The 27109-nt window shown below is 34.7% G+C and overlaps 3 protein-coding genes across 3 annotated transcripts; all 3 read right to left on the bottom strand.

Moving 5' to 3' along the window:
• Positions 1-1417: 1417 nt before the first annotated feature.
• Positions 1418-8055, bottom strand: LOC116294709 (matrilysin-like). Its single transcript, XM_089038362.1, has 9 exons — positions 7894-8055; positions 6813-6999; positions 5824-6034; positions 5000-5295; positions 4651-4683; positions 3627-3731; positions 2540-2557; positions 2334-2451; positions 1418-1704 (listed from the first exon to the last, which is right to left on the bottom strand). Exons 1-8 carry the CDS (start codon positions 7993-7995, stop codon positions 2342-2344), a joined length of 1062 nt encoding a protein of 353 aa, XP_088894488.1. The 5' UTR covers positions 7996-8055; the 3' UTR covers positions 1418-1704; positions 2334-2341.
• A 2779-nt stretch (positions 8056-10834) lies between these two features.
• Positions 10835-21134, bottom strand: LOC148913990 (chymotrypsin-like elastase family member 1). The gene is made up of 6 exons (XM_089025766.1): positions 21062-21134; positions 19706-19909; positions 13880-14092; positions 12823-13158; positions 11459-11560; positions 10835-10970 (listed from the first exon to the last, which is right to left on the bottom strand). Exons 1-4 carry the CDS (start codon positions 21132-21134, stop codon positions 13040-13042), a joined length of 609 nt encoding a protein of 202 aa, XP_088881892.1. The 3' UTR covers positions 10835-10970; positions 11459-11560; positions 12823-13039.
• A 2278-nt stretch (positions 21135-23412) lies between these two features.
• Positions 23413-26899, bottom strand: LOC148913991 (matrilysin-like). The gene is made up of 5 exons (XM_089025776.1): positions 26815-26899; positions 26275-26460; positions 25904-26117; positions 23933-24228; positions 23413-23423 (listed from the first exon to the last, which is right to left on the bottom strand). Exons 1-5 carry the CDS (start codon positions 26897-26899, stop codon positions 23413-23415), a joined length of 792 nt encoding a protein of 263 aa, XP_088881902.1.
• Between the last annotated feature and the right edge of the window lie 210 nt (positions 26900-27109).

Here is a 27109-nt window from a genome sequence, read left to right on the forward strand (position 1 = left end):
CACTTACCATACAAATATGCTACCCCATTGACGTCATCTGTATGTAGACTAAGATTAGGATCAAAACCACTGTACTGTGGGTACATGACCGAGTTCTTGTCACTTGAATGTCCTATACCAATCACGTGACCAATCTCATGCACAACGACAGCTAACAAGTTTTTGCCAGAATATGAACCATCTGTGAAGTGTTCATCGTCATCAATGTGTATATCACCACTTGGAGGGTAGAACGCATGCGCAAAAACTCTCCCTGGGCCATCGAATTGGTAAAGGCAAGATCCATGTTTTTTTGAACCGAAACTAAAAATGCAAAATATATATTGTTGTTTATTATTAGAGATCTGTTTTAGAAAATATTAATTGATCCACGTCTATTTTTTATTATTATTATTATCATCATCATCATCATCATCATCATCATTATTATTATTATTATTATTATCATTGATTTTTATTTTATTATTTGTTTTTTGGCGGATTTGTTGGGAAAAATGGTAAAGTAAAATGCGTTGTGATATATTTATCTTTTAGCTCTTGGCTTTTTCCTTAGGATCTTTATTCCAAAACAACCACAATAGTTCGCATGGAATTCGAATCTACCCCTGAACATAGTTTTGCCATACAATCAAAGAGTATGAGATGACAGCGAAACGTTGTCTTTTACAACTAGTATTCTTATTAAATCAAAGAGTAATTATTGTATACCTTATTTTAATATCAGCAACGTTAACATCAATCACGTATTTAAAACTTAGAACAGTTTGAGCGGACCATCCTTGACTTTATCAGATGACAAATCTTTACCGGTATTAAGTTTCAATTAGACTTGAATTGATGATCAAAAGAATTTAAAGTGGACTTAGTTTGCGCAGGTGATCATTGCGACATTACTTAAAAGAACAAAATGCCACGTGACTTCACTAAAACATGTTATTAAGCGTTACTTTCGAAATCCATTAAAAAGAAAGCCATTACATCGTTATTTGACCAGCTAGATTAACTACTATATTGTCTTTTAGATAGAGTGCGCAAAAACTGAGACTTCAACTCCATTTTAATTAGAGGGTGCGTTTGTCGGCGTTGAAAATTTTGAGCTGTGATTGGCACAGACCATTATTTTTTCTACGGGTACGCTTTTTGATTCAATTGTTTTCAACCGTTTATGATACAGCTGCCCAAGGATGGTCTTTTAAAATTGCAATAAGAAAAAGGAAAGGAAGGAAGGAAGGAAGGAATTTGATATGCCCCCCCCCCCCCCTTCCCCTTCACTAGTAGGGTACGGTAAATAATGACTGTCCCTCAAATGAAAGACAATTATCCCAAATAAATGATACGTTTTCGGTAGCCTGGTTGCCATGGCGACTAAAATAAGAAAACGTTCACTCCCGTAAGTAAGTCTACGACTAATTCAAACTTTGTCCATGCATAAATACTTTATTCGTTCAATAATGCTTACTACAAATACTGTCTCATTCCAGGTTGAATGGGGAGAGGGATGTAATGAATGACCTCCCTCATAGTAATAAATATTTTGTAAAATATGTGCTGTATTGATTCAAAGTAGTCACACTTAGCTAGAACTACAGGGTTCTTTGTCATTTAACTTTCTATATAAACAAGATAATATTACTGGTAATTTTTAAACTTGGGTTTCAAAATCTTTGCGTCTTCACATGGTCCATTTTTCTTGGAAACTGATTGCTAAAAGAAATAAAAAATTGTTTTATTGCTTTAAAATTTAATATGAAGCTAGATATTAATTTGTTATTCGAATTACAAAAACAAAAAAAACAACAAAAAAAACACCACTAGCACCTCCGTCTTCATCAGTACCTCCGACATCCCATCACCAGGCCACTAAAATCACGACAACTTCATTATGTATCATCACCGTCACTATAACCATCATCATATTCATTTGCCTTCATTTATTATGGTTTATTATGACAATCACCATCCCTACTGTCACCATCATCATACCATCATCACTATCACCAGCATCCATCATCAGAGTTACATTAAAAATGCCACCAACATCATACCTGACATCATTATCTATGTTATGGTCTATAGAGGCTTTGCATCATAACGTGATGCCAGCCATGACAGGGGCCACAATAATAGAGTCTGTTGCCACTTGGAGACTGATTTCTTTCTCATGCATATCAGACTTGACCAGATTCCATTATTCCTGCCTCCTGTCATGGCTTCCATCACGTAATGGTGCAAAGTCTCTATTACATCTTTACCTCCAATACCAACCTCATGCAAGACTGACATGCATCATAATTTAACTAATTATACCATCATTTACTATTCTTAATACTTACTTTCCAATTTAGCAGAATTTACATGTCTTTTGGCATTTGGGCTTTATATAATGGTTGTTACAGTAATTCGCCGCTTTGTATCTCAAACATAATTTCGTTGAGAACTTGTCGACGCACGCTAAAAAATAAATTTCAATAACTCAGAGACCTGATGTGCCACTCATATGCATAACATACTATCGAAACAAAAATAGCACACAACTTACTTGCGACTTGTCCTCCCGCTTTTTGTCATAAAAAGAAGAAGAAGAAGAAAAAAAAGAGTTAGCAAATTCTACAATTGCTAATAAATTTAATTTTATGATATTTTTATTATCTTCTTTAGTTTTGCAGGAGTCAAAGAACTCTGTAACTACTACGACGAAACATGATGTTAAGTTTTTATTTGAATTGATCCTTCTTAAAATTATCTTAGATGTAAGGCTAACGTCAAAATCAAAAAAGAAATCACACCTTTTCTCGACAGAACTTGCATTTGAGGCATTTCTTTCGAATTTTTGTTACATGTAGACACGCATTCAACATAAGTTTGAAAAGGAACGTTTTTAGAATGATTGGTGGTGTAACAAACAATAGTTAATCTTCTTTTTCTGTAAATACCGCTGCGTTTTATGACTAATCACTTCAGTTTCCAGTCGATGCAAACTGCTGGTTTTGAAGATCACAGACACATTTGCACAGGCTTAAACTCGCTTAAGAGTAAATCATTTGCAAATGTCAACTTTAATGTAAAGAATGTACAGTTTGAACAATAATAATGCCTTTTGAAATCCCAAGGACTTTTAATGGTATCAGTTAATAGCCGACTTATAAACGAGGCTAAGCCTGTGCAAATAAGCCTGTGATCTTCAAAACCAGCGGTTTCATCGACATTGGTGTATTTAAACCATTTTTGACCTCCAAATTACCGATATCGGAGTTCCTTCGTTACATATTCATTTACTCAGGGTTAGCCTCGAATCTGATTATTCACAAATAAAAACAGCAAAGTAAAGATTCAAAACTTCAACAGTACAAACACTTTGACATTCCAAGGACCTTCACTGGAAATCATTAATATTCTGCACAAAATCAAGGCTACCCCTGAGCAACAGAGAATAGCAGATATTGGAGTTACACTCTATTGCCTTCAGACAATTGTTACATTTGGGTCAGCTTCTATACATTTCATTGTATTGATCCAAATGCCTCGACTTGACTACAATTGTTTGAAGGCAACAGAGTGTAAGTCTAATATCTGCTATTCGAATCTGTAGCATTATGTTATAAAATGTTAAAACTGTTTCAACTTACTTGAACAGGCATTGCAGGTATGGGGGCAGTAGATTTTGGTAGAGGAACTGAGTGTACAGTAGTGTTTGTAGTTCGGACAATCTGGGAGTCGATCTGCACAGGAAGCTGATGAAGAAATTGAAGAAAAACATCAATAATCGTGGGAACGTAGTTGTAAAAGATATTATTATTGATTATTATCCAACTATTCAAATTAGAGTACAAATAACGCAGGAGAAAGCCTGGAGCGAGTACAAATATCCTGTGATATTCGTACTTTATTTTGTACAGCAGAAAACCGATTTTGAAAACTAGTTAAAAAAATTTTGAAGCCTTTTTTTGGGAGGGAGGACTAAGCTCAGTTGAATAATAAATAACATATTAGAAATTTAGGACATTTTATCTCGTCTATTGTCGGGCTCGATAAAATACAGCAGACTTCTCTCCTGTGGCTTCGAGGGTTTTCCGGGTTCTCCGGCTTTCCTCCCTCCGCAAAAAAAAAACAACTCCTAAATTCCAATTGGAATTACAGTGAATGAATAGCTAGTCTGTAGAAATGCCACTGTTAAATCCCATTTATTTGTTTATTTATTTTATTTATTTATTTGAAAAAAATATTTACCCGTATTCCACCCTAAAATGTCTAATAAGATCTATATATATAGCTTAGATAGTACGTGCGCTCTGATTGATCGAGAACTGTGCTTAATTTATTAGTGAATGGATCCCGGAGCTTTGCAAAGAATAGACCTTTCGCGAAGTGCCTTTACGTTAAAGTACCTTTCACTCTCTCTCTACTGGTCAGTTATTCATATGTTTCATATTTATGATGTTCATATTTCATCTGTTTTCTGTATGCATGTTCCTAATTAGATATTGCCCAATAGAGTGGTTTTTATAGACCTGTGAAATACATACCATCCTAATACAAATTAGTAGACCCTAATTCCATTGTGTTGTTTTGTTTTCATTTCACTATTACACACTAACTAATGGTATTTGTTACACGGGTTTCTGAAAATCACTCTAAAGTTATAAAACTTACACTGAGTTACTTTAGGCTTCACTGTTCCTCCACCTGTAAATGTGGGGAAAATATATTTGTTGAGTCGACGTACTGAAGTACGACAATGGGTATGGGTGATTTATCCATCCATCCATCCATCCGTCCGTCCATCCATCTATCAGTCCATCCATCCATCCATCCATCCATCCATCCATCCATCCATCCATCCATCCATCCATCCATCCATCCGTCCGTCCGTCCGTCCATCCGTCCGTCCGTCCGTCCATCTATTCCCATCCACGAGTCTAACCATCCATTTGTCCATTGATCTAGCTATTCAGGAATCCATCGATGCATCCTTCATTTGCTCCTTCTTCCTTCCACTTACCGTACAAATATGCCGCAGCATTGATGTCATCAGCATGCAGACTAAGATTAGGATCAAAACCACTGTACTGTGGGTACATGACCGAGTTCTTGTCACTTGAATGTCCTATACCAATCACGTGACCAATCTCATGTACAGCAACAGCTAACAAGTTCGTACCAGAGTACGTGCCATCGGTGAAGTGTTCATCGTCGTCAAAATGAAGATCGCCATCTTGAGGATAAAACGCATGCGCCAGAACATTCCCTGGGCCATCGAAAGGGTAGCCACAATTTCCATGAGTTCTTCGTCCAAACCTGGGATAAAGAAAATACATAATATTAATAATGAACAAATATTAAAACATTTTCCTAATAACATTTAATTATAAGTCGAGTAAAATTTCAATCGGATCCTGATTAAAATGAAAGTGTACACCTACTTGCAAGAACGCTGTCATAAGATATTAGAACATTAGTAATTTAGTGAGAAAGGAATACATTAAAAGACAAAAGAAAAAGTTCAACTTCATTGATCTTCTTTTGTTTTTTTAAATATAATTCCTATCCCACTAAATCACTAGTGTTCTATTTTCGTATGACAACGTTCTTGCAAGTAGGAATAAATTGGTCATAAAGATTAAGTGCTTACAATAAAACTATAAGGTCTTTGTCGATCTCTGATTTGATTAATATTTTTAAAAGACGTTTCGACTGCAACTTCAGCCTTCGTCAGTAATCAAAACAAAATACAGAAAAAAGCAAGAAATTAAGTCGGCATCTTCCGCCAATTTTTAGACCCAACCCAACAGGCTAAATGATTTCCTTCTACTATTGGTTTCTTACGTGATTTTAATGTCAGCTGTTTTGACTTGTCTAACTTGGACAAAACTTAGCTGACTACCATCTGCCCAGATCTTGAAGGCTTTCTTGATCACCGACTCATAGTCCCCTTTTGACATGTCGTCTCCATAGTTGACAAAGGCATAAGTAAGTGTGCTCTCGTTCCAAAATGTTGGAGCTACTGCAAATCTCTTGGTTCTACCAGAAGGTGATGCTTGGGGTACAAACGATATATGAGAGTAATTGAATGCACCTTTCAATAGTTTGAAAGATTATTTTCAAGTTGAAGATTTGTATATCAGACATGATAATATACAACGAAAGGTGGACAGTCTCTGATTATTAGATTTTTGTGCATAAAGTTTGCTTTAAAAACCTTGTAATTAACGAAGCCTAACTTTTCTGAAGAGGTCGCAGTATCCCAACCAAAACGTGTTCAGAATAAAATCAAATCAAATAGTCATAGGCGACCATATTGTAAATTTTCGGTTCCGATTAACTGATACTTAAAAGCTGCCTATTGAATGATTGCAAGCATTCCAAAGAGAGTCAAAAGACAAAAGCATGGCGGCCATTGTGGTGCCGTTAACAATGGGTGCTTATGAGAAATCTTTTGTTAAATGGCACCAACGCTCTCCCGAGAGGCCGCGATGACGTAACGTGCAATCGAAGAATATACTGTCGGTGCTACGCGCTTTTCAGTGAAAACACCCACAAGCTTGTTTTTGATTTTTTTTTCATATCATATTAGCATCGACTTTGAATTAAGCTCTTTACGTTGGCTAATTAGATATCGTGGTTTCACTTTGATGTTTTGATAGGTGGATTTTGTACATTAAATTTCACACGGTATTGTTTATCGATATACGAGCTATACGGATTGATAACAAACTTCAAAGTTTTTCCTCTATCTTCACGGACATTTTCTGCCAAATACGAACTCTCATTTAATGCTCACAAGCCTACTCTTCCTAGTTATTATAATTTCATACCTGTGTCAACATCTTCTTCAATGTCAGGAAATCCACATCGAGGTTTTTTCATTTCCTTGATGGTGGTGTCGTCAAGGAGACCGGTGACTGGCAAGTGCATGTATCGTTGGAAGAGTTCGATGGCTATCTTTATGTCATGGTTACCGGTTTTCAGGGGAGAAAGGTAGTGGAACTCCGTCAAATAATTCTGAATATAAAACGGATAAAAAGAAATGTTCAGGAAGAAATCATCGGCTAAGTGACTGAGTGAGTGAGTGAGTGAAAGATTTCCTGAACTTACTCACCCACTTCGACATAACTAAATTAAGATTACAAATCACAATATTCAATATCTGGCTTGTATCAGTGTGAAGGGCTCGGAAAGGCATAATTAATCAAAATAGAGCATCTTTCTTTTTCATTTCCGAAAAAAAAAAAAACATATGTAAAAACAAAAACAAGACCAAAACAAGACATTCCCATTAGGCCTTGTTAACAGCAACCTAAGCATAATTTCTAAAAAATAAAAAAAAGAGTCAACTCCTTATTTTTCAAAACATGTTTTTACAATAACTTACAAATTTCTCGCGCGCTGATTGTTTATTTTTTGACAATGTGATGACGAAATCCATCGTCAATAAGCCTTTTCATAGTTTAAGAATCGATTCCACTGCGCATGCGATTTTATCCCGAATTTCTCACCTTCTTTTGTCTAAACCTTCTTTTGTTCTTAATTAAACAAAAGAAGGTGAGAAATCGGGATAAAATCGCATGCGCAGTGGAATCGATTCTTAAACTATGAAAAGGCTTATAAGAGGACAGACACATAAAACTGATGCCTTTTGTTAATTTGCCATGTATTATTTAAAGTAACAATGGCAGAAGACTTGTTTTACAAATAAAGATTTTCACTCTTTTCTTAAAAAAAGAACTGCTACACATTAGATTGAACTGAAGGCTGCTTTAAAATGGCTCCATGCATGTACAGAAATGCATATTGTATGTGTGCATTGTACAGAATTGTCAAGCTCGTTATGTTGCATTTCTAAACTTTAAACCCAAAAACAAATGTAAAAAATATATAGCCACTCAATTGACAAACCTTTGCAAAGTCGAGATCTTTGAGTTTGAAAGCGCTAGCCTGTCCCACACTCAGGACGCAGAAGAACCCCAATAGAAGTGTTACCTTCAAGATTTCGGTCATTTTTACTGATTTTTTCTGATAACTCTTCGCCCTTGCTGTATTTTGTGAACTGTTACATTACTGGTTTCTTTATATTAAGATGTTTGAAACTGGAGATGAAGCACCTGAAAAAGACATAGGCTAGCAGCTTCGTGCAATATCAAGTAACATGATTTTAACTTGAAAAATCATGAAAACATTTGAGCTATTTCTATTCATGCTTGACGTAAGCTAGCAGCTTCGTGCAATATCAAGTAACATGATTTAACTTGAAAAATCAAGAAAACATTTGAGCTATTTTTATTCATGCTTAATTCCATAGACAATAACAATATCCATTTTTGGATATTTTTCCCAGAAATATAAAGTTCTTTTATTTGAACTTCTCAAAGTTCGGAAGAAATAGAGATTTAAATGTTTGAATGCGTTGGAAGGTTCCTCGATTGGTTGTCGCCATGTTAATCTATGGTTTGGTTTCGAGGATTTAGGGCTTTCGTTAAGCTTCGTCGTAAGCGTTGGCGGAATTGTTTTTGAAGAGGAGGGTTTACATGAAGGATAAAATTAAGTCGAAAGATTAAATGAACCCTTCTCAAACGCATCTTGGATGCGAGGCTAACATGAAAATAAAATAGAAACTACACTTTTTCTTAATGGAATATTTGTGACATTTCATGTGTATTTTCATGTTAGCTTCGATATACAAGACAATTTTAAGAAAAGTCAATTAATGCCATTATATGCCTACTGTTTTATCAGTTTAAAGAGTTCGTAGTCAAACTGAAATTTGCGTATCAATATTAGTAAATGAATGTATAAAGTTACGTAACAAGATCCATAAGCCACAGATTGTAAGAATTTTTGAATCTTAAACTTTTACTAAGAGATGTATATTTATGCCATTTTATGCCTACTGTTTTATCAGTGAAAATAGTTTGTAGTCAAATTTTCGTATCAATATTCTTGGTTTTCACCTACGTCATCATGAATTTCAAAAGCGTAAATTCGCATTATAATGAAATAGAAGTTTTATATTCTTGTAAAGCGGTCCAAACTACATATACTGGCCAGATTTTAAGGTTGTAAAGCATTTCGTTGCGGAACTATAGGCGAGTAAACATGAAGCAATTTTTGGTTAAAATGTATGGAGCGGCCATCTTGGTGTTCCAAGTTGGTACACCATCATGGCGGACGAAATTCCAAAGGCTTAAAATGATGGAATATTTAATGTTTGACTATTTTTCACTTACACATACTTTAAATAGATATTTTAAACGTGTCTAAGAGAAAATCTTTCAACTAAAGTAAATTATTTTATTATTTTCATCGCTATTTAGATAGACGTGACGGTATTGCGTGACACAAACTCAACCTTCATAACTCGGGAACCAAACATCGAAATGACTCGAGATTTTTTCTTGTGACTTATAACACTGACTTCTAAAACATACTTGAGAAATGTTTTTATACGATCTATAGCTTAGATTTTGATGTTTTGACGACGTCATGTGAAAATCAGCAATTAGTACATGAATGTGTAAAGCTTCGTAACAAGATCCATAAGCCAGAGATTGTAAGAATTTTTAATCTTCAACTTTTACTAAGAGATGTATATTTATGCCATTTTATGCCTACTGTTTTATCAGTAAAAATAGTTTGTAGTCAAATTTTCGTATCAATATTAGTAAATGAATATGTAAAGTTTTGTAATAAGACCCATAAGCCAGAGATTGTAAGAATTTTTAATCTTCAACTTTGAGAAAGAGATGTATTTTGCCAGGCAAATTTTGCCTGCCAATATACATTTCTTTGTAAATTTTTATGTTTTAAAAAAAATAGTAGTTCAAGTGCAATCTTTGCAAAAGTTCAAAATATTACTAATATCTATATTAGAACTAGGAATATCAGCACCTTTTTCAGATGAAAGAAATTTATCGATAGCGTGACGTCACCTGAAAAATCGCTATATATACGCAGAATATATACTAGGTGGGGGTTGGGGGGAGGGGTGCGGGCACGCGTGGGTGCATGGTTGATATTTCCAAACACTCATCATGGAAAATGCACGACGAATATGATTTTTAAAAAAACGACACAATAACACTCTTTTGGCATAATACACCTTTTGCTGTTCATTAACCGCAAAGGAATATTCATTGAAGCGAAGAAGCAGTGTCATTAGAGCGAACAGGCATACAATAAAGCGAACGGAGTCTCAATAGTGCGATGGAACTTTCATTAAGAAATTTAGCATTGAATTTGACAATCATGAATATGTTTGCGTAAGTTCATTAACGCTTTCAAACTTTCATTAGCGTTTTGGTTCAGACAATAAACCACAACACACATTCAATACAGCGTTTTGGACATTTATTTACGCCGGTTGCTGCAAGTAGGTGTATATCTCTTTATTCCTGTCAAAATTTTCTTTAATAAAAAGTATATCATTGAAAAAAAAGCCCTTTTTTGTTTTCATTATAAATTGGTGATTCTTTTTAGCTACTTGTGTAAAGAAGTGAATGAAAAGATTGGAACCAGTGTGTTACGAAAAGCAGTTTTATTACGACCACTCGAAACAGGTGGTAGAAAGTGTGTTTGCTCTCCAGTAAAGTTCACCCATTGGAATCAAGATGTTCATTCATTTACTCTCAGTGAATTAATCAGCACCACGTGATTACTAATCTGCAAAAGGCTCATTAATGACAATAATGAGGCGACAGAGAGTCGAATATATTTTGTAAAACCCTACACGCTGTTAAAAGGCTTAAAAAAGAGTGAATTTATCTGTACGTAAATTTTTTATTAAAACCATATGCCAAAACATTACCTCCCACCAGAAGATACTCAAAAGATTCAAAAGTCGTTTGCAAGCAGATTATTCTTTTATTTTAAACATACATTTGTTGGTATTCCAACACGTTTTATTGATTACTAAATCATTTATTTCGTTTATTTTACTGGTCCATCATCAGGTATACAAGGATATTCGGACTTGAGGCCTGAAAGAGAGAGAGAGAGGGAGAGAGAGAGAGAGAGAGAGAGAGAGAGAGAGAGAGATTATTATTAACAAAGGGTGTTTCATGCATATTGATTTCCAATTTGGCCCATTTTCTCTCACACACACTACCACTATATTTTTAAAATATTCACACACAACTCTCAACTCACATCTTCGATAGACCCCTCAACTCACATTCATGATTTTTCGTGTTGTCTTTAAACATAGTATATAACGACTTGTTAGACAAAGTTATTGCTTATATATACCAGGGGTGGATATAGGGGACAGGTGTAGGGAGAGTGTACCCATACCCCCATACATAAAGAGATTTCTACTGCACTATTGGTGTGTGAGTTTGTAAGCAAAAGATGCACCCCCTCCTAAGAACGAAAATCCTGGATGGTGCAACCCCCTAGAAAAAATCCTGCATCAGACCCTGTATACTTACTTCCCCCTAATTCTATACCACTCTCATTGGTTTGTTACCTTAGCACCGCCTGCATGTCTTCTTGCATTTGGCTCTTACATAGTAATTATAAGAGCAGTATCTTTTCCAGTAACTACATCTTGAAAGATTATCCAGGCAACCTTAAAATTAAGAAAGTAATAATAAGTAAGCTGATATATCGGGCCATCGACCCACGGTCTTGGATTTCCATGAAAGTCCCCGTCCTATTGTATGAATAGGGACCTTAAGCTGCAGGACGGCAACGACGACGGCAAACATACAATAGCACTAATTGCGCTATTCAATAGATACTCACTCGTTGGAATGTACGAAATACTATGCATCATTGCCGTCTTATGCTGAAAGTAAGACGTGAAATGTCCTATTTTTACGTACTAAAGAGAACGGCTACGCCAAAAGCTTATCTTTGCTGATTTTCGTTATAAGTAAAGCGCTCCCAAAAGACGACATTTCACTCTAAAACTGGGATACTTATTGAGTAAAATACTAAGTAAACACGAAATAATAATACAATAGAAAGTTGAAGCGCTTCAAGTTTGCCGACGTTGTCGCCCACGTTGCCGTCCTGCAGCTTAAGGTCCCTAATCTATATAGAAAATGCACAAGGACATCACTGATAAATTCTAACTTTTTGGTCTTGTCTTTATTTTTGATGATGCCTTTTAATCCCTTTAAGCATATATAGCGCAAATAGCTAGAAGGTGACACGTAGTGCAGTTTTCGTATGACTGTGAAAAGCTCAGTGCCGTGCTGTGACCGTGATGTTTTCTAGAATTTTAAATGGCTGATTTCTTTCTCGCGCAATGTGATTGGTCTGAAAGTGCCGTGACCGCGTCCGCGCCCTGTTTATGCCGTGTTCTGGGTATTTGATTGGGTGGAGAGTGAATTGTCGAGCACCACAACCTTGCCATGATGTAATTTATATTTTCTGTATGTAGTGATGGTTTACTCGAAAGTTTATACTACTTAAACTATCACTGCACACTAACTGTAGTAACTGTTTATATTTAATATTTATTTATACATTTTTTATAGAATTTAAAGTTGTAAATATAAATAATTATGATTTGTTATATTCATTTCTATTTAAGGTGTTTAAATAAATTGAAAAAGACCTATCCCGAATTCGCTTGACTGGTCAAGAAACAATGGTTTCAAGTCGAGGTTGGACTTGATGAATAAAAGAATCAAGTTCAATCTCGACTTCAAACCATTGTTTCGTGGTCAGTCAAATAAGCGAATTCGGGATAGGTCTATTGAATTGAATTGAGCAATGTGATTGGTCTGGCGTATCCCTAGCCGTGTCAAGAACGTGTTCGTGCCGTGAGCTTTTCACAGTCATGCGAAAACTGCTCTATACCATCATTTAATTGTATTTTACCTGCATTACCGTTACCAACATTATTGATGTTGTTGATCCAATTGACGAGGCTGCTAACACGTGCAAACACGGTATAATGACCCGTATTACAAAAACTATGTCCCCAGCTTACGACTCCACGAAGAATCCACTTCCCTCCCTCTTGACATCATGCTAGGGGACCACCACTATCACCTTGACAACCGCCTTTTCTTTCTCCACCAGCACATAACATACTCTATTCGTGTACTTGTAGGAAATAATTCTTTGCTGCACATTTCTGGTGGTCAGCAATTTTTAGAGGAGCTTCTTGAAGAATTGAAGCTGCATTTCCACCACCTATCGTGCGACCCCAGCCTGCAAGAAAATAGATATCAGTAGCAACCTACTCTAGAGGAAAAAACAGCGACTGCAATGTTTTTGTCTCCATCCGCAACAATTATTATAGTTATGAACAAAGAATCCTACTGGCAAAGAAGAAAGGTTAGAAATGGCTGTAGCGCAACTCAACTGGATGGTCACTCAATACATAAATATATAAACTTATATTTTACAACCACCACTCCCTTACGGGGCTCTCACGTGAGATTCCATCCACACGTACCACCACTACATTCTATATTCACAACATACGATACGATACTCACATACTGATTTTTACGTAGGGAGGAAACCGGAGAACCCTTAGAAAACCCTCGGGGAGAATCCTTAAAAACCTTTCGGGAGAACCCGGAGAAAACCCTCGTGGCTAGGGAGAGAACGGCACATCAAACAAACGTAACTCACATATGATCTGAGACGGGGCTCGAACCCGGTCCAGCGGTGAGAGGCGAGCTGTAAAGCACTACGCCACCCATACCACCCTTAAAACTACAGGGTTAAAACCCATCACAATTAAACAATTAATAGATAATAAAGAATAAACAAAAATGCTCTTGCTATGTAATTACACAGTCTAACTACAGGAACCTTGTCTCCTGCGACTCACCTCTTGTATATAATCACAATCAAAGTCTTATAAAGGGAATTAATTAAAACCCAATACAAAAATTAATAAATAAGAATATGTAAGAAATACCTGTAATGAAACAGAGCGTACCGACAGGAACCCTGTTTCCTTGTTTTGGTAGTTCTATCAGCTTGACGTGCTGACTCAAAGTAACATGTCTGTCCAGTACAAGAATGGCGACGTCTTTCATAAGGTGATTCATGCTGAAAGCTTTATGCTCGTATATTTTACTAACTCCAAACGTTTCTTGGGAGGCAGTAGTTTGTAGTCGGTGATGGACACCTACAACGTTAGATATGAATTCACTTTAATTTGGTAAAACAAAATGCATAGTATATCCATAGTTTTTGAGCACATATATATATATATTGTTTAATGTTTAATGTACCCAATATTTACAGATAATGATAATAAATGAGTATACATATATTCGAATAGAGAAATAATGACAGGGCACTGACTTCTGGCAATAGCTATTACAAGCTATAAAACCCAGATGTCAGATTACTATAAGTATATTACACTAGTAGGTAGGAGTACAATATTTTGTAGTTTAGGAATAATAATATTAAATGTAGGAGAAAATAAATATCAAATATAAGACAAAATATTACACACATTCTCAATTCAATACACATTGTACGATATGCTTTATCGTTTACTGTACCTTTGCTACCTACCTACGATAGGTAGATTCTTAGCCAAATTCAATCTACGATCAACTCTTTCAATCACCCACTGCCTTGAAGTTTATCTATTTTATTTTATTTATTTATTTATTTTATTTTTTTTAATCAATTTTCTTTAATCATTTTTTGAATTTGCTTTTTATAAAATGAAACTGAACAGAAACTGCACATTTAAAAAAATCAATGCAGCTAAGCTTTTATATTAAAAATATGAAGTCCAAAGCAAAAGATCTATTTTAAAACATGAAAGTTTGAGGCAAAAATATCGACATTGGAAGACTGTCATCAAAGCAAAAAATACAAGATCAATCTCTTACAGTCATTCCTTACTGATATCAAAAGGACAGATGACGTCTCACTTCAGATATTCATATAAAAAATAGCAAAAAATGTGTTCACTCACTTATTTTGTGACACTGGTTGCTCTGCCAAGATTCCTCCACCCCAGTCCTCCACCTTTCAAAATTGACAAATCCCCCACCCCCACGGTAAAAGATGTGCCCAAAATGTTCATACTGAAACACGTATAATACCCCAACCCATCGGGCAAATCAATAGATCCAATCTCCAAATTAAAAAAAACTCTTAAACATTACTCACTGTCTGACTGTCGTGATTGGATTGCGCTCCGAACTGTAAAAATGTTAACTTTTTTCGTTCAGAGCAAGGTCTCCCATTGGCATTAATTTGTGTAACGTGATTTAATGTAAAGTACGTTTCAACTGCAAAATATTTGTCAATTACATTTATAAAACTCATGAATAATTCATGAGGCAAACACAATAGAAATCATTGTCCGTGGAGGAGGTTGTATATCTGATACAAAATCGTCCTGATTTGCATAAACTTTAACTTCAATTTTCTTAGCCAAATTCAATTTTATCTTTAAAATTATAGTAGAACATGAATGCATACACTTAGACGTTTCATAAGTAATATACAATATTCGTGTCCGTGTTGTATCAGATATACAATCACTCGCCTTCGGTTCGTGGTTGTATATCTGATACAACACGGCCACTCATATTGTATATATTACATACAGTATTAAAATGGATATTCAGAAACACCAAATCCATTTTGTCACATTTATTGTCCATTCTACTGGGAAAAAATTTTAAACAAAAACAAAGCTAATACACAAAAATGAAAACCGCACACCCCTGAAACTAGGCTTAGCGGGCCGAAACATCATTGCTCTAAGAGCAATATAGCCTTGTTAATTAAACTATCAATTGAGTTTCAGACCTTGGGGCCTTGGAATAATCCATAGTTTGTTCTGATATGTAATATATACAGTATGAGTGGCCGTGTTGTATCAGATATACAACCACGAGGCGTAGCCCAGTGATTGTATATCTGATACAACACGGACGCGAATACCGTATATGACTTATCGAAAACGTCTAGGTTAGTTCCTTTGTGTTTCACTAAAATTTTCAAAATTAAAATGAATTTGGCCAAGAAAATCCAACTTAAAGTTTATGCAAATGAACACAGTTTTGTATCAGATTTACAACACTTTTCACGGTCGTAACGTGATTTCTGTTGTGTTTTCCTCATGATTTATTAATGAGTTTAAGAGGCTATGTCTGTAAGAATCAAACATCCAGCGGCCAAGTTGAAGAAAATCGATTTTTTTCATATTTGGTCCAAAGATGTAGAATACCATCCCAAGTAAACGTACTGATGTTCATTTTGAATAATTTCACTTTTATTTTGAGAAAATCGTGAAAATCGATTTTGGCCGTCGGTGCCTTCATTTCAGCCTAAATCCGAGGTGAAAATGGTAGGTCTGAGAAAGGCGCTCGCGTATAAAAATGAAGCAAACTAGAGAAGTTCTGTTTTTGAAATAAAGTAAAGGAAAGATTAATGATTATTTTAAGCTAAAAAATGAATGGGGAAACGCGTTCTAATAAGCGAACAGGAACGTTTTGTAAACTACATTTTTCGGGTTCTCAAATACTCAAATTTCACCCTTAGTTTGCAAAGCGCATTTTCATGTGCACCGGGTGTTCGGATTTATCTGAAATTCCAGCCATAATACCTTCGAATGTCAAGCAAAATCATATGTAAAATTCAGCTTGGGTTATTCAATGAGCGCTTTATACGAAACTCTCGAATTCAGAGAAATTTGCGTTGTTTGAGCTCGGCATCCGACGAAACCTTTTCGAGGCAGACATAAATATATTCTTAATATATTTTCTTGGTGTTCAGTTCTGACATTTGTTTTGATATTATTATTTGTCGATTGAATATTGAGCAATAAATTGTATTTTTTTTGCTCTTTTTCGACATTACTTTAAAATGCTGTTACTTAAAAATTACAATTTGAAACAAGCATGTAAACACACGCGTCGGCACGATCTATATGACACTTATAAACAAGCCCATATAACTTCAGAGTTCTAAAAAGAGTTACATTGATGTCCAGATTTAGGACATTTACATTAAAAAACACCGGGAGATCCTACCTAAAAGATAAATTGCTTGATTATTGTTCATACCTAGTACTGAATTTCGGCTCCTTTAGTTTTTGCTCGTCGTATACTTAGACAGTAATGCTATGTTGGTAATCATAGCAAGGGCCGTAGCGAGGGGGGTGGGGGGTGGGGGGAGGGGGGAGTAGTGGCGATCCAAAAGTTTGACTAAAGTGACTAAAGGCTCGCTACGGCCCTTGCAATGATTACCAACACCCGCTTGACTAGTAAGAACATTAATTGTCTTTTTACTGCTTTCTTATTATTTGGATTTTCATTTATAAAACCGATTATGACAGCAGGAATTTTCAAGAGAACAGATATTTCATTTACGCCATTACTACATTTCACAACTGAACCAGCTAGTATTTTTACGATGAAGTCTGGAGCTGAGGTCCATAAGCAAAATGAAGAGCTGTTAAAATTGATCTTGGGCTTCCTCGAAATGAAATTTATGAATCTAAAGAAAATACGTTGCAAAATTAGACAATTTTCTAATCCTCATGATCAGCAAGGAACTGTACGTAAAATGAAGTCACCCGGCCTCTGCTGAAATGCCAGTTGGATTAAAGGTAAATTACGCATTACTGTCTAAGTATTATACGACGAGCAAAAACTATAGAAGCCGAAATTCAGTACTAGGTATGAACAATAATCAAGCAATTTATCTTTTAGGTAGGATCTCCCGGTGTTTTTTAATGTAAATGTCCTAAATCTGGACATCAATGTAACTCTTTTTAGAACTCTGAAGTTATATGGGCTTGTTTATAAGTGTCATATAGATCGTGCCGACGCGTGTGTTTACATGCTTGTTTCAAATTGTAATTTTTAAGTAACAGCATTTTAAAGTAATGTCGAAAAAGAGCAAAAAAATATAATTTATTGCTCAATATTCAATCGACAAATAATAACATCAAAACAAATGTCAGAACTGAACACCAAGAAAATATATTAAGAATATATTTATGTCTGCCTCGAAAAGGTTTCGTCGGATGCCGAGCTCAAACAACGCAAATTTCTCTGAATTCGAGAGTTTCGTATAAAGCGCTCATTGAATAACCCAAGCTGAATTTTACATATGATTTTGCTTGACATTCGAAGGTATTATGGCTGGAATTTCAGATAAATCCGAACACCCGGTGCACATGAAAATGCGCTTTGCAAACTAAGGGTGAAATTTGAGTATTTGAGAACCCGAAAAATGTAGTTTACAAAACGTTCCTGTTCGCTTATTAGAACGCGTTTCCCCATTCATTTTTTAGCTTAAAATAATCATTAATCTTTCCTTTACTTTATTTCAAAAACAGAACTTCTCTAGTTTGCTTCATTTTTATACGCGAGCGCCTTTCTCAGACCTACCATTTTCACCTCGGATTTAGGCTGAAATGAAGGCACCGACGGCCAAAATCGATTTTCACGATTTTCTCAAAATAAAAGTGAAATTATTCAAAATGAACATCAGTACGTTTATTGGGATGGTATTCTGCATCTTTGGACCAAATATGAAAAAAATCGATTTTTTCAACTTGGCCACGGATTTTCGATTATGTTTGATTTTTACAGACATTGCCTCTTAATAAATACATTTATACCTTTATACCCTTATACCCTTATACCCTTATAACCTTATACCCTTATACCCTTATACCCTTATACCCTTATACCCTTATACCGTTATACCCTTATACCCTTATACCCTTATACCCTTATACCTTATACCCTTACCCTTAATACCCTTATACCCTTATAACCCTTATACCCTTATACCCTTATACCCTTATACCCTTATACCCGTATAGCCTTATAGCCTTATACCCTTATACCCTTATACCCTTATACCCTTATACCCTTATACCTTATACCCTTATACCTTATACCCTTATACCCTTATACCCTTAATACCCTATACCCTTATACCCTTATACACTTATACCCTTATACCCTTATACCCTTATACCCTTATACCCTTATACCCTTATACCCTTATAGCCTTATAGCCTTATAGCCTTATACCTTATAGCCTTATACCCTTATACCCTTAATACCCTTATACCCTTATACCCTTATACCCTTATACCCTTATACCCTTATACCCTTATACCCTTATAGCCTTATAGCCTTATAGCCTTATACCCTTATACCCTTATACCCTTATACCCTGATACCCTTATAGCCTTATACCCTTATAACCTTATAGCCTTATAGCCTTATAGCCTTATACCTTATACCCTATACCCTTATACCCCTTATACCCTTATACCCTTATACCCTTATACCCTTATACCTTATACCCTTATACCCTTATAGCCTTATACCTTACCCTTATACCCTTATACCCTTATACCCTTATACCCTTATACCCTTATACCTTATACCCTTATAGACCCTTATAACCCTTATACCCTTATACCCTTATACCCTTATACCCTTATACCCTTATAGCCTTATACCCTTATACCCTTATACCCTTATACCCTTATACCCTTATACCCTTATACCCTTATACCCTTATACCCTTATACCCTTATACCCTTATACCCTTATACCCTTATACCCTTATACCCTTATACCCTTATACCCTTATACAAATATCTAATGAGAAGCATAATGCAAAATAACCATTTTCAACGCTTAAAACCAACTGATTTATAATCTGTACGATCCAATAGACAAGAACAAAATATTTGACTTATTCAAAATTTGACTTAATCAATTAGAACACTTACCTACAATTACTTTATAACGACTCGGATTTTTATCCCTTGTCACACAATGAGCAGCAGTCAACACCATATTAGTTCTGATCAGCGACCCTCCACAAATGTGCCTCCCACTAACACGAAGAGAGATCTGCCAAGGCCACTCATGTTTGTCAGCATTGTTCCCGTTTACCACACGTTGAAAAACGTCACTGACAGTCTGCTCTGCTCCTACGATTCATGAAACAGTATAAAATACATTTAGCTTGGGCGTAGCACTTTTTCCATTAGACACTTGTCATTCTCTTGAGAAAAATATTCTTAATAAGCTGTATCAATATTCATGTGTCTTCGTTTGTGCAACCCCACTTACACAGAAAATTCAGTAGAGTGGTGATCACTAGTAGAGTAATAGCGTGGACTGCGTCGGTGTTTCTGAATAACACAGCAGGAACTTGTACTAGATAAATTAGATCGCCGTAAAAAGCTTTGCGAAACTGACTTAATTTATCTGGTGATTCAATTTATCCACAAGTTCCTGCTGTTTTATTCAGAAATGGGAAAACATTACACCTAAAGTAAAGAGGTACATTAAGAAAAAAGGCTAACCTGCAAGCCTAGCCCAACCTTCCTAATGATATATTAGCTCTTTATTTATTCATATGCTTGAACTAGCTTTCCAAACGGTTTTGAGAAAAAATAGCGTAAAAGTAGAAGTAGCTCGAAAGCTTTCGAGTGTCATTAAGATATCCAAATTTTTATCATGGAATAACTTGTTTTTGCTTTTTAATTATTGTCTGTTGCGGTTTTTTGGGTCAGATCTATTAGATATATTTTTGTGAAAATGCGAGAGAAACACTTACTTCTTGAACAGAATTTCATCGATAACTTTACAGAAAAAATATCCAAACCTGAAGTCAGCATCTTCGTAACTCAAAATAAAGAGAAAACGAATTCGACCGCGTCTTCACTCAAGCTTATAAATAGTTTTTTTTTTATTTTCAAAGCCGAGGTCGAGAAGACGCTTGCCACAAATAAATCTTCATTTTGAAAACTTGAGTGAATAATTGCATCTAAAGCCCCGTTTACATGCACTAGAGAGTTTTGCTGCGATTTTTGCTGCGATTTTTTCGGCGATTCTGTCCATATTAAATGATGGTAAAGAATTTACTTGTAAAGTTTTATTCAGGATACCAAGATTTTCCTAGACGAATGTCTCTTTTGAAGGATTCGCCGCAAACATCGCCAGTGTAAACGGGGCTTAACGCTTAAAAAGTCCTTTCGATTCCTTTAGTTTGTTCAATAAAACACAAAAAACGAGCAAAGCTCTAAGTTTTTAGAAAAAACATGGCATACATGAAATAAAAATGTTTAGTCTCTTACCATTGGCAACAGCCACTGTTGCAAAAACAGCCAAGAATGACAGAGCAGCGTGTACCAAAAGAGAGCTCTTCATCCTGTTCGCGAAAGGTCCGTACTGAACAAAGTATTATGATGGACTGCAACTTAAACCGTAACTCATTAACGTATTACATTCAAACTTAATTAATGCCGTTCATACTTCTTGGAAATCGCCTCCTGCTAAGTCATTGTGTTTAAGAAAGATATTAGCAATGGAGAAAAGTGCAATCAAAGAACTAATACAATGTTACTTAATTGCAAATATGTTGGTTTCAAATGGAAATGTTTGCAATCACATAGAAATGTTTTTTGCACTCAGGCAATTAGAGATTTTAAGATTCTCGTTTAAGGCAAACGTGAAAAGTCAGTTGACCTTTAAAAAATTATTTCCAATCAGTGAAGTAGATAAACAAAAGAATTATTGTCTTTGTCGAGAAGGTTTGTAAACGACTTGCTGTGAAATGCCGTGGAAAATTCACAAATCCTTTGGGACATTTTAAATTCATATGCTAATTAGATCACAGGTAGCCCAAGCTTGGTTTCTGTGGTGTCATGTTATAAGGAAATGTATGGGGATTCTTCAAAAATTTCAATAAAATCATTGAAACGTAAAATAAAGCCTCGAAATTTTACCCGATCATTGAGAAATAGCACTCCTTTCGCTCTGTGTTGTTATTTTTTGAATTTAGCCTGTTCTAAGATTTTTCCCCACACCAGCAAGAAATAAGAGAATTCTCTATCATTTGTGTGACCTGATTTCTGAAATTGAATTGACTTAGACTCTCATTAATTATGCATGGTTTTAAAAGCATTAATAACGTTGTTGCTAATTGTAGTACTCGGTCTAAAAACACAAGGCGGCACGCACGGTATCGGTGTTGGTATACACCGGAAACAATTTGAAAAAACGAAAACGAAAAATGAAGACAGACATTACTCTATAAAACCGCTAGTATAATAAAACCGTTTGGGACTGAGATGATGTAACTGTACCATTACGGACTCCTTTTAAACAACAGCAGATCAGTTTGGTATAATTTATGATAGCGCAACAAAACAAAAACAAACAAACAAACAAACAAACAAAAACAAACAAAAACAAAAAAACAACAAAAAAACAACAAAAAAAAAAAAAAAAAAAAAAAAAAAGATAGACACTTCAATCGAGAACTTTCGCGAAAACGCATAATAATTCTTGGAGTGCAACAAATCACTTGAGAAATGAATAACAAAGGAACAGCCGCCTTGCTAGTTGATCTAATATCAAGAGAAGATATTGTGAAATATAAGTACTGTGTAATCATCAATCATGCGCAAGATGGCGGCTACAATAATAATAATAATAATACTAATAATAATAATGCATTTATATAGCGCGTGTTCCATCTGGATATGTACATAGGCGCTTTACAAAATCAAAAATTACGACTAAAAAGAAAAGATCATATATACATATTTACAGCTAAGATTAATAAAGCAACAACAACAACAACAAAAACTATTATTATAAATATCTAGAATTGATTTGAAAAATAAGTTCCATGTTAATAGTCAACAAAACAATGCACGCTTAAAGAGGTATGTCTTAACTAGACTTTTAAATTCATTTATACTGTCAGTGTTTCTTATAGGAGGTGGCAATCAGTTCCATAGAACTGGCGCGGCAAGCATCAACGCACGATCTCCCAGTGTCGAGTAAGACCGTGATGAAAAATACTGAAGTGTTAGACCTTCGTTTGATCTTAAATTATAACATTTATGCTGCTTTTGTACAATAAGTTCTTGAATGTACAATGGAGCAAGTCCATGTAGAGCCTTAAATGTGATCAATAGTATTTTGAATTCAACACGGAAGACGATGGGTAGCAAATGCAAGTTCGATAATATAGGTAGTGTCACATGGGAATATCTGGGTGCACCAACGGCTATGACTTATTACCTGCTTCCCATATGATCATAGAATATGTTTTAAGCACTTATCAAAGTGCCTCTCTCAGTATTGATTCTACATGAAGTGAACAGTTGACTGGTAAATGTTTTTTATATGATTTGAATGATGCATCTTGGAAATATCCAGGTTTATACTTCAAATATGCTAATTAGTGTGATTTGTGACTATTTCTTCAGTTTTTGTTGTTGTTTGTGTGTGTATGTTTCGTTAGAAAAGTTAATTTTAATCATATATAATTCATATTTCAATTGACAAATAGTCTTCCATAAATATTTATTTTTATTTATTTATTTTATAACATACCATTTCATTTCATTTTCTGTAGCCTAACGCATGATATTACTGATATTTTTATTTTTGATATAGTTTCATGTATACATCATTAATCTTGACCTGCTGAAATAAATAGACAAATCAATAAATGAAGGAAGGAAAAAGGAAGGAAGGAAGGATGACAACAGTGACAATTCTTTATTACATATAGGTATTTACTCTTGCTACAGTTATGTTTGGCTTTTAAAGACAAGTATAACTTTTACGATCGATTGAAATACTTCTTCATTTAGAGACAGAACAATCATTTGTAGTTAAGTGATCCTGAAAAGCATGTAATTTCCTTAGCTTGACATCATTTTATTACAATGCCCTAAAACAACCTCTGGGCTATTTTATTAAGGGCACTGTTTCACAGATCAAACCCTGAAACAACGTCCTTGTTGATCTAAGTGAGGGCAAGAAGAGTGTCATCATTTTTCACCATCCCCCATCCACCGAGCAATCTATCCTTCTCTTCCTCTATCAACTGACCCACCTTTCCATCAATCCATCCATCCAACAATTACTCATTCACAAATCAATTCATTAATCCATTCACAAAACCACCCATCCATCCCTCCACTTACCATACAAATATGCTACCCCATTGACGTCATCTGTATGTAGACTAAGATTAGGATCAAAACCACTGTACTGTGGGTACATGACCGAGTTCTTGTCACTTGAATGTCCTATACCAATCACGTGACCAATCTCATGCACAACGCCAGCTAACAAGTTTTTGCCAGAATATGAACCATCTGTGAAGTGTTCATCGTCATCAATGTGTATATCACCACTTGGAGGGTAGAACGCATGCGCAAAAACTCTCCCTGGGCCATCGAATTGGTAAAGGCAAGATCCATGTTTTTTTGAACCGAAACTGAAAAAAATGCAAAATATATATTGTTGTTTATTATTAGAGATCTGTTTTAGAAAATATTAATTGATCCACGTCTTTCCTTTTCTATCTATTTGTTATTATATTATTATTATTATTATATGTAATAGAACTCCATGCTGTCCAATTAAGAAATAATTGGACGAGGAAAATTCCGAGGACTAACAAAATTGGATGAAGCCGTAGGCCAAGTCCAATTTGGCAGTCAGAGGAATTTTTCGAGTCTAATTATTTCTTGATTGGGGAGCATGAAATCCCATTACCTATTAATAATATAGCTGCCTAATTAATCCCATATCCACAAGACCTGCCCAATTAAGAAAATTATAGTACACTCAACAAAATTACTCGACTCTGATTGGTCGAGAGGAGTACAATTATAGCGTTAATTGTACTCCTCTGGAGTACCGAATTAAGTCGCTATGGCAACACGGCCAAAATAATGTCAAAACAATTATTTTCTATCATTTTGTACTTAAAAAACATAAATAAAATTTTAAAGTCGTAAGAACTAATCTTTTTTATGCATTTCAGTTGCACGATGGACTGAAAATCGGCCACCAAATAGATAAAGATGAACGGCGTCGCTTCGCATTTTTTACTGAAATTTTGTTGAGTGAACTATAAACAGAAAATCGCACGATCTTCTCGTACAATTTGGAATTAATAGACACTCGTAATGTTTAGAAAGTTCTTTAATTGCAATCCCCTAAAGGCTCGCGCAATTACAAGAACTTTCAAAACATTACGAGTGTCTATTAATTTCCAAATTGTACTCGAGATCGTGCGATGTCCTATACTAATTGGACAGTTACCTATATGGGATTAATGAGAAGCTGTAGTAATAATAATGATAATAATAATAATAATAAATAATAATAAATAATAATAATAATTATTATTATTTTTATTATTTTTATTATTTTTATTATTTTTATTATTTTTATTATTTTTATTATTTTTATTATTTTTATTATTTTTATTATTTTTATTATTTTTATTATTTTTATTATTTTTATTATTTTTATTATTTTTATTATTTTTTTTATTTTTCTTATTTTTCTTTTTTTCTTATTTTTCTTTTTTCTTCTTTTTCCTTTTTTCTTCTTTTTCTTTTTTCTTTTTCTTCTTTTTTTTTTTTCTTCTTTTTCTCTTTTTCTTCTTTTTCTTCTTTCTTTTTTCTTCTTTTTCTTCTTTTTTTTTTTTCTTCTTTTTACTTCTTTTTCTTCTTTTTCTCTTTTCTTCTTTTTCTTCTTTTTCTTTTTTTTCTTTTTCTTCTTTTTCTTCTTTTTCTTCTTCTTTTTCTTCTTTTTCTTCTTTTCTTCTTTTTCTTCTTTTTCTTCTTTTTCTCTTTTCTTCTTTTTCTTCTTTTTCTCTTTTTTCTTTCTTCTTTTTTCTTCTTTTTTTCCTTTTTTTTTTTGGGGGGGGGCGGATTTTTTGGGCGAATTCGTTGGGAAAAATGATAAATTAAAATTCCTTTGTGATATATTTATCTTTTAGTTCGTGGTTTTTTCCTTAGGATCTTTATTCCAAAACAACCACAATAGTTCGCATGGAGTTCGAATCTACCCCTGAACATAGTTTTGCCATACAATCAAAGAGTATGAGATACATACAACTAGTATTCTTATTAAATCAAAGAGTAATTATTGTATACCTTATTTTAATATCAGCAACGTTGACATCAATCATGTATTTAAAGCTTAGAACAGTTTGATCGGACCATATTTTGAATGCTTTCTTCAAAATGTCCTTGACTTTATCAGATGACAAATCTTTACCGGTATTAAATACCCCGTACGTGAGGTGGGTGCGGTTCCATTTGGAAGAGGGTGCAACAGTATATCTTTTGACTCTTCTTTCAGGGGAAGCTGTTTAAAAGGAAGAAGAAATGTGCGTTGTTTAAATATTATGGTAATCGAAATTGGCCTAATTGGTTGATATTATTTTTTTCAGACGACCGTTTACGAATATCACAATCACAATCACATTCACTTCAAACGGGAACCAATTCGTTAACACTCTTACATGTTTCCAAATCTTCTTCGATGTCTGGAAAACCACATCGTGGCTTCTTCATTTCTCTAATGGTCTCTTCATCCAGGTTACAAGTTACTGGAAGGTGCATAAATTCCTGGAAAAGTTCCACAGCGGTTCTAAAGTCATGGTTGCCGGTTTTTAACGGAGAGATGTAGTGAAACTGCCTCAGTATTCCTGTTACGTTACGAACAATAGAACAAAGAAAAAAATGAACGGATAAAAACGAGCTATCAGATTGATCCAGAAAAATTAAAACTGAACAAATTTACATAGAATATACCAAAATAGAGCAGAAAAGAAGGGAATGAAGAAGGAACAAAAGAAAATAGACAAAACAAAAAAAACAAGCGAAAGATTATACGAACAGCAATGATAATGAATCAGTTTTTTTTGGCAATTTTTACTACAACGAAAACACAATGCATGCAGTCACGAAAACAGAGATAGAAGCAGCGGCAGTAACAGCTCAGCAAAATAACCAACAGTCAAAAATCAAGAGTTAACTAGTAATTTCGAATGAAGACAAACTTACCGTTGCAAAAGATCTGTCTTTAAGAGATGCTGGAGTTGAGCAAGCGAGGCTCATTAAAAATGCTAGGCACAATAGAATCATATCGAAATTCCTATTCATACTTCATAAGACTTATTACCAGTGTTGAAGAAGATACTTTTGTTGTCTAAAAAGCTTTGCGTACGTCGAGGTATCAACAGTTTACTTATCTATGCTTTTTATAGGCTAAATAAGATATTTAGAGTCTTATTCTGTCAAGATTTTAAGCTATCTTAATTCTGTAAAATCCAGTCGGAAATCAGGTATGAGGGG

This window comes from Actinia tenebrosa, unplaced genomic scaffold (genome assembly GCF_029948245.1).
Source record: "Actinia tenebrosa isolate PJP-AT-01 unplaced genomic scaffold, QUT_ActTen_1.0 PGA_scaffold0__85_contigs__length_37466705, whole genome shotgun sequence".
Taxonomy (NCBI): domain Eukaryota; kingdom Metazoa; phylum Cnidaria; class Anthozoa; order Actiniaria; family Actiniidae; genus Actinia; species Actinia tenebrosa.